The sequence below is a fragment of the Odontesthes bonariensis genome, chromosome 6, assembly GCF_027942865.1.
Source record: "Odontesthes bonariensis isolate fOdoBon6 chromosome 6, fOdoBon6.hap1, whole genome shotgun sequence".
NCBI classification, from domain to species: domain Eukaryota; kingdom Metazoa; phylum Chordata; class Actinopteri; order Atheriniformes; family Atherinopsidae; genus Odontesthes; species Odontesthes bonariensis.
This window is the reverse complement of record NC_134511.1, coordinates 488,180-495,718: the sequence shown is the minus strand read 5'-3', so window position 1 is coordinate 495,718 and position 7,539 is coordinate 488,180. Positions and strand designations below refer to the sequence as shown.

Below are 7,539 nucleotides of genomic sequence, written 5' to 3'. Positions count from 1 at the left end.
ATTTCAGGTAAACGTTCAGCTCTGAGATGTCCTCTCTGCTGTTCCCGTAGAAACTGTGACGGCTCAGGGTGAGAGCGGCGCCACCTGCGGCCCGTTTGGGCCTGAAACCTGTTGTTGGTGGAGTCCCTTGGGTCCGTGCTGCAGGGTGCGTCCTCTCTGCTGTTCCCTGATGAACCGATTGTGTTCAGGTTTGTGTCGGCTGGGTGTGGCTCCTCAGCCACAGAGCGGGGGAGGGGCTGGACAGGTGAGGTTACCTGCTTCCTGCCTCCTCTGTCAGCCTGCAGTTTGAGTCCAGCTGAAGACACGTGTGACAGAAGCTGAAGGTGAGTTTTTACCTGTTTGGGACTGAATTCAGACTCTAAAACAAACTCTTCTTCCTTTCCTCACCTGTTGGACTCCGGTGTCCAGGTGTGTGCGAGTCCTGAGGTTCTGGTTCCTGTTGGCTCTGAATGTGTTATCAGAGCAGCAGCTGCCTCTGAGCGCTTCCTGCTAACAGAGGAGAGGAGTCCAGGTTTGGGAAACACCTTTGTTTCACCTGCTCAGGCTCCAGGTCCACTGCCCCCCCAGGAACTAGTCCTGCCCCCCTGAGAAATGCCCTGTCCATCCAAAGAAAACCGGCCAGAAAAAAGGCCACGATTTATTATCTCTGTTTGTCTTGTATTGATAGAATAAATGCAGGTGGGGATTTAAAAGAAAAAAACATATCTGCAAAGTTTATAGCTTTATTTATTTATTTATTATCGTGCCCCCCCCCCCCCCCCCCGCCGCACCACCTCTGGGGAGGGTAGGAATGATGGGAGGCCGGGCAGCACCACCTCTGGGGAGGGTAGGAATGATGGAGGCCGGGCCGAACCACCTCTGGGGAGGGTAGGAATGATGGGAGGCCGGGCCGCACCACCTCTGGGGAGGGTAGGAATGATGGGAGGCCGGGCCGCATCACCTCTGGGGAGGGTAGGAATGATGGGAGGCCGGGCCGCACCACCTCTGGGGAGGGTAGGAATGATGGAGGCCGGGCCGAACCACCTCTGGGGAGGGTAGGAATGATGGGAGGCCGGGCAGCACCACCTCTGGGGAGGGTAGGAATGATGGAGGCCGGGCCGAACCACCTCTGGGGAGGGTAGGAATGATGGGAGGCCGGGCCGCACCACCTCTGGGGAGGGTAGGAATGATGGGAGGCCGGGCCGCATCACCTCTGGGGAGGGTAGGAATGATGGGAGGCCGGGCCGCACCACCTCTGGGGAGGGTAGGAATGATGGAGGCCGGGCCGAACCACCTCTGGGGAGGGTAGGAATGATGGGAGGCCGGGCCGCATCACCTCTGGGGAGGGTAGGAATGATGGGAGGCCGGGCCGCACCACCTCTGGGGAGGGTAGGAATGATGGGAGGCCGGGCCGCACCACCTCTGGGGAGGGTAGGAATGATGGGAGGCCGGGCCGCACCACCTCTGGGGAGGGTAGGAATGATGGGAGGCCGGGCCGCACCACCTCTGGGGAGGGTAGGAATGATGGGAGGCCGGGCCGCACCACCTCTGGGGAGGGTAGGAATGATGGGAGGCCGGGCCGAACCACCTCTGGGGAGGGTAGAAATGATGGGAGGCCGGGCCGCACCACCTCTGGGGAGGGTAGGAATGATGGGAGGCCGGGCCGAACCACCTCTGGGGAGGGTAGAAATGATGGGAGGCCGGGCCGCACCACCTCTGGGGAGGGTAGGAATGATGGGAGGCCGGGCCGCACCACCTCTGGGGAGGGTAGGAATGATGGAGGCCGGGCCGAACCACCTCTGGGGAGGGTAGGAATGATGGAGGCCGGGCCGCATCACCTCTGGGGAGGGTAGGAATGATGGGAGGCCGGGCCGCACCACCTCTGGGGAGGGTAGGAATGATGGGAGGCCGGGCCGCACCACCTCTGGGGAGGGTAGGAATGATGGGAGGCCGGGCCGCATCACCTCTGGGGAGGGTAGGAATGATGGAGGCAGTTTACCTGTTAGTGCTGCAGCTGATCACAGCTGATTTACTTTGTTTATTTTTACTTTGTTTATCTTTACTTTGTTTATCTTTACTTTATCTTTACTTTGTCTTTACTTTGTTTATCTTTACTTTATCTTTACTTTGTCTTTACTTTGTTTATCTTTACTTTGTCTTTACTTTGTTTATCTTTACTTTATCTTTACTTTGTTTATCTTTACTTTATCTTTACTTTGTTTATCTTTACTTTATCTTTACTTTGTTTATCTTTACTTTATCTTTACTTTGTCTTTACTTTGTTTATCTTTACTTTATCTTTATTTTGTTTATCTTTACTTTGTCTTTACTTTGTTTATCTTTACTTTATCTTTACTTCCTTTATCTTTACTTTGTTTATCTTTACTTTATCTTTATCTTTACTTTATCTTTATCTTTACTTTATTTATCTTTATCTTTATTTTGTTTATCTTTACTTTATCTTTACTTTATCTTTACTTCCTTTATCTTTACTTTATCTTTACTTTATCTTTACTTTATCTTTCCTTTGTTTATCTTTATTTTGTTTATCTTTACTTTATCTTTACTTTATCTATCTTTACTTTATCTTTACTTTATCTTTCCTTTGTTTATCTTTACTTTATTTATCTTTATCTTGTTTATCTTTATCTTTACTTTATCTTTATTTTGATTATCTTTACTTTATCTTTACTTCCTTTATCTTTACTTTGTTTATCTTTATTTACTTTATCTTTACTTTATCTTTACTTTGTTTATCTTTTCTTTGTTTATCTTTATTTACTTTATCTTTACTTCCTTTATCTTTACTTTATCTTTTCTTTGTTTATCTTTACTTTGTTTATCTTTTCTTTGTTTATCTTTACTTCCTTTATCTTTACTTTATCTTTACTTCCTTTGTCTTTACTTTATCTTTACTTCCTTTGTCTTTACTTTATCTTTTCTTTGTTTATCTTTACTTCCTTTATCTTTACTTTATCTTTACTTCCTTTATCTTTACTTTATCTTTACTTCCTTTGTCTTTACTTTATCTTTTCTTTGTTTATCTTTATTTACTTTATCTTTACTTTATCTTTACTTTGTTTATCTTTTCTTTGTTTATCTTTATTTACTTTATCTTTACTTTATCTTTTCTTTGTTTATCTTTACTTTGTTTATCTTTTCTTTGTTTATCTTTACTTCCTTTATCTTTACTTTATCTTTACTTCCTTTATCTTTACTTCCTTTATCTTTGCTTTATCTTTCCTTTGTTTATCTTTACTTTGTTTATCTTTACTTTATCTTTACTTCCTTTATCTTTACTTCCTTTATCTTTGCTTTATCTTTCCTTTGTTTATCTTTTCTTTGTTTATCTTTACTTCCTTTATCTTTACTTTATCTTTACTTCCTTTATCTTTACTTCCTTTATCTTTGCTTTATCTTTCCTTTGTTTATCTTTACTTTGTTTATCTTTACTTTATCTTTACTTTATCTTTATTTACTTTATCTTTACTTTATCTTCGGTACCTACAGAACATTTAGCGGGTTTGGATCTTTAACATCAGAATCCGTTACCATGGTGACCGCGGTGTTATGGTCACATGACTGTGATTGTGTTTGTTTCTCTGGCCCCGCCCACCGCAGTCGGCATCATGGTGTTCCATCCGGAGTTCGAGGGTGCGGGGAAGAAGGCGGGGCTTCAGGTGTGGCGGGTGGAGAACATGGAGCTGGCTCCGGTTCCTGGGACTCTGTACGGGCGGTTCTACACCGGAGACGCCTACCTGGTGCTGAACACCACCAGCAACCGCGGAGGACACATGCAGCACGACCTGCACTACTGGCAAGGTGAGCGGCAACCGAAGCCGTAAATATCAGATATATTATATATAAATATCAGACATATTATATATTAAATATCAGATATATTATATATAATTATATCAGATATATCAGATATATTATATCAGATGTATTATATATATATATATTATATGTAAATATCAGATATATTATGTATTATATATAAATATATATATATATCAGAGATATTATATATAAATATCAGATATATTATATATAAATATCAGATATATTATGTATTATATATAAATATCAGACGTATTATATATTAGATATATTATATATAAATATCAGATATATTATTTATAAATATCAGATATATTATGTATTATATATATATATATATATATATATATATATATATATATATCAGAGATATTATATGTAAATATCAGATATATTATGTATTATATATATAAATATCAGATATATTGTACATAAATATTCCCCTGCAGGTTCTCTTCTGTCTGGTTCTGGTTCGGTTCTTTAACAGTCCGGTTCTCCTGCAGGTTCTGAGTGCTCTCAGGATGAAACTGGAGCGGCGGCCATTCTTGCCGTCCAGATGGACGACTTCCTGGAGGGGGCGCCGATCCAGTACCGTGAAGTCCAGGGCCACGAGTCCGGTACCTTCAGCGGGTACTTCAAAGCGGGCCTCACATACATGGTAACCGTGGTCACCACACCTTTAACGTCCCATGATTCTCTGGATCACTTCCTGTTCTGTCCCTGCACAGAAAGGGGGCGTGGCCTCTGGGTTCAAACACGTGGTGACCAACGACGTGGAAGTCCAAAGGCTGCTTCAGGTCAAAGGTCGTAGGGTCGTCAGGGCAACGGAGGTTCCTGTCAGCTGGGAGAGTTTCAACCAGGGAGACAGTTTCATCCTGGATCTGGGAGAGGTGAGGAGGTGGCGGCGGGGTTTCTGGGGGTCGTGGGGGGAACTGGTGGGGCTGATCTCTTCTTTTCTCCCAACAGGAAATCATCCAGTGGTCTGGTTCCCATAGCAACAGGTTTGAAAAACTCAAGGCCACTTTGGTAAGTGGGGACATCACCTCATGACATCATCATTATTACAGGATTTGATGGCGTGTGGGCTGACTGACTGACTGATTGACAGGTGTCCAAGGGTATCCGTGACAACGAGAGGTGTGGGCGGGGCAATATCTCGATCTGTGACGAGGGGGAGGAGCCAGAAAGGATGTTACAGGTGATGACACGAGCAGAGCAAAGTGGGCCGCCATGCATCAGACTGCTTCCTGTTAAACTCAGAAATAACTCCGAGGTTCCTCCCTGTAGGACCAGAAGCCGAGGAAACACCATCCAGAGTAACTGTAGAACTCAGGTCCAAAGATAACGACTTCAGTTTGAGTTTAGAAGCAGACAGTTCTGAGTCATCCAGGTCTTTATGTCTTTGAGACATGCTTGTAGTCTGACCAACCTATTGGGTTCATCTGGTTTTATAGATAAGTACAGCTGAGTATCATCAGCATAGCAATGGAAATTTATGCCATGCTGTCTAATAATGTTACCTAATGGAAGCGTGTATAAAGTGAAAAGAATCGGTCCAAGCACAGAACCCTGGGGAACTCCATGACTTACTCTGGTGTGTGAGGAAGATTCTTCATTTACAAGAACAAACTGAAATCTATCAGATAAATATGACTTAAACCAGCCTAATGCAGTTCCTTTAATCCCAATAACATGTTCAAGTCTGTGTAATAAGATACTGTGATCGACCGTATCAAATGCAGCACTGAGATCCAACAGGACAAGCACAGACACAAGTCCGCTATCATCTGTCCGTGTTGTTTTCAGGTCCTGGGGGAAAAACCGGACCTTCCTGAGTCCCACAGAGACGACACCGTGACCGACGTCTCCAACAGGAAAGCGGCTCGTCTCTACCAGGTAAACCAAGCTGTTCCCTCGGTGCACCAGCACCTGGTGAGCTCTGTGGCGCTTCCCCCCTCACAGCGTTTGTCTTTCAGGTGTCCAACGCAGGCGGGGAGATGGAGATTTCCCTGGTGGCAGAGCAGAACCCGTTCTCCCAGGATGCCATGGTGTCCACCGAGTGTTTCATCCTGGACAACGGATCCAACGCACAAATCTTCGTCTGGAAAGGTCAGAACTTTGTTATGGTTCTAAGATGCCAGACTGAATTAGAGGAGCTAACAGAGGAGCTTTGTTGTGACTGTATGTGCTCACTTCCTGTCTGTGTGTGCAGGTAAGGACGCTAACAGCGTGGAGCGCCACGCCGTCCTGAGCAGCGCAGAGAAGTTCATTCAGCAGATGAACTACCCGCCGCACACACAGGTAAACAGGAAAGAGGCGGAGCTTGTAGAGTTAAAGTCCCACCTGAAACTGGTCTCAGCTCAGACCAGCACCTGCTGTAATGGTCCTACCTGTGCCCCCCCCTCAGGTGCAGGTCCTACCTGAGCACGGGGAGACTCCCCTCTTCAAACAGTTCTTTAAGGACTGGAAGGATCCCGAGGACACCGTCGGCATGGGAAAGGCTTATGTGTCCAATAAGATTGCAAAAATCGAGAAGGTAAGCCGTTCAGATCCAAACCGTCCTGAAACCAGACAGAACATAACTCCTGTGGTCCAACAGGTCCCGTTCGACGTGTCCAAACTCCACAAATCGGATTCCATGGCAGCACAGTACGGGATGGTGGACCGAGGAAACGGGGAGAAACAGGTGAGGGGGGGCATCACCCTTCGATAGCAGCCTTTCCTTTGGGCCCGATGTGGTCGAGATGTAAAATAACTGTTTTCTATCTGCAGATCTGGAGAATCGAAGGGTCCGACAAGGTTCCGGTGGATCCAGCATCCTTCGGCCAGTTCTACGGAGGGGACAGTTACCTGATCCAGTATCAGTACCAGCACAGTGGCAGACAGGGTCACATCATCTACATATGGTGAGAGGTCTCGTACTTAAAAATCAGCTTTACGGATGTCACAACAGGTCTCAGGATTACCCTCTGGATATGGGGTAGGGTTAGGGTAACCCTATGGTTAGGGGTAGGGTTAGGGTAACCGTAGGGGTAGGGTTAGGGTAACCGTAGGGGTAGGGTAGCCCTATGGTTAGGGGTAGGGTTAGGGCAAGGGTTAGGGTAACCTTAGGGTTAGGGTAACCCTATGGTTAGGGGTAGGGTTAGGGTAACCCTATGGGTAACCCTTTACAGCAGGCAGGATGGAATATTTAAAATGGATAATCGTTTTCCTCTCAGGCAGGGAGCAGAGACGAGTACGGACGAGGCTGGGACGTCGGCCCTCTTGGCTGTTCAGTTGGATGACGAACTGGGAGGCGCTGCTGTTCAGGTAGATCTCTACCTCTGTGATAGACCGGACCCTTTAACCTGGGGAAGGATGCTGATGGTTACTCGTCTGTGTTCAGGTGCGGGTGGTTCAGGGAAAAGAGCCCGCCCACCTCATGAGCCTGTTTGGGGAACAACCGATGGTGGTGTATAAGGGCGGGACTTCCAGAGAGGGCGGCCAGTCGGAGGCTGCAGACCCCCGTCTGTTCCAGGTCCGATCCAACCCGGCAGGAGACACCAGAGCTGTGGAGGTAAGGCCATCAGCAGGGCCTGATTCAGAATGGGGAGAACAGGAGCATCTCTGGTCCAGAATGTGTTTTATCCACAACTTGTTTGGTCCACTGTTTCAGGCCAGAACATTCAGACCTTCTCTTTATCCTCCAGAGTCAGTAACACACTAAAGGAATTTGGT

At 46.3% G+C, this 7,539-nt stretch overlaps 1 protein-coding gene across 1 annotated transcript in view; it reads left to right on the top strand.

The window, feature by feature from the left end:
* Window positions 1-256: 256 nt before the first annotated feature.
* Window positions 257-7,539, top strand: part of LOC142381761 (gelsolin-like) — an 11,025-nt gene continuing 3,742 nt past the window's right edge. The window contains exons 1-14 of the mRNA XM_075466962.1: window positions 257-323; window positions 3,601-3,801; window positions 4,326-4,480; window positions 4,551-4,712; window positions 4,789-4,848; window positions 4,931-5,020; window positions 5,629-5,718; window positions 5,799-5,931; window positions 6,035-6,123; window positions 6,230-6,358; window positions 6,422-6,508; window positions 6,595-6,728; window positions 7,041-7,131; window positions 7,208-7,378. Of these exons, the coding sequence (XP_075323077.1) occupies window positions 3,609-3,801; window positions 4,326-4,480; window positions 4,551-4,712; window positions 4,789-4,848; window positions 4,931-5,020; window positions 5,629-5,718; window positions 5,799-5,931; window positions 6,035-6,123; window positions 6,230-6,358; window positions 6,422-6,508; window positions 6,595-6,728; window positions 7,041-7,131; window positions 7,208-7,378 (1,584 nt within the window). The 5' untranslated portion in view covers window positions 257-323; window positions 3,601-3,608. The remainder of the gene's footprint in view (window positions 324-3,600; window positions 3,802-4,325; window positions 4,481-4,550; window positions 4,713-4,788; window positions 4,849-4,930; window positions 5,021-5,628; window positions 5,719-5,798; window positions 5,932-6,034; window positions 6,124-6,229; window positions 6,359-6,421; window positions 6,509-6,594; window positions 6,729-7,040; window positions 7,132-7,207; window positions 7,379-7,539) is intronic.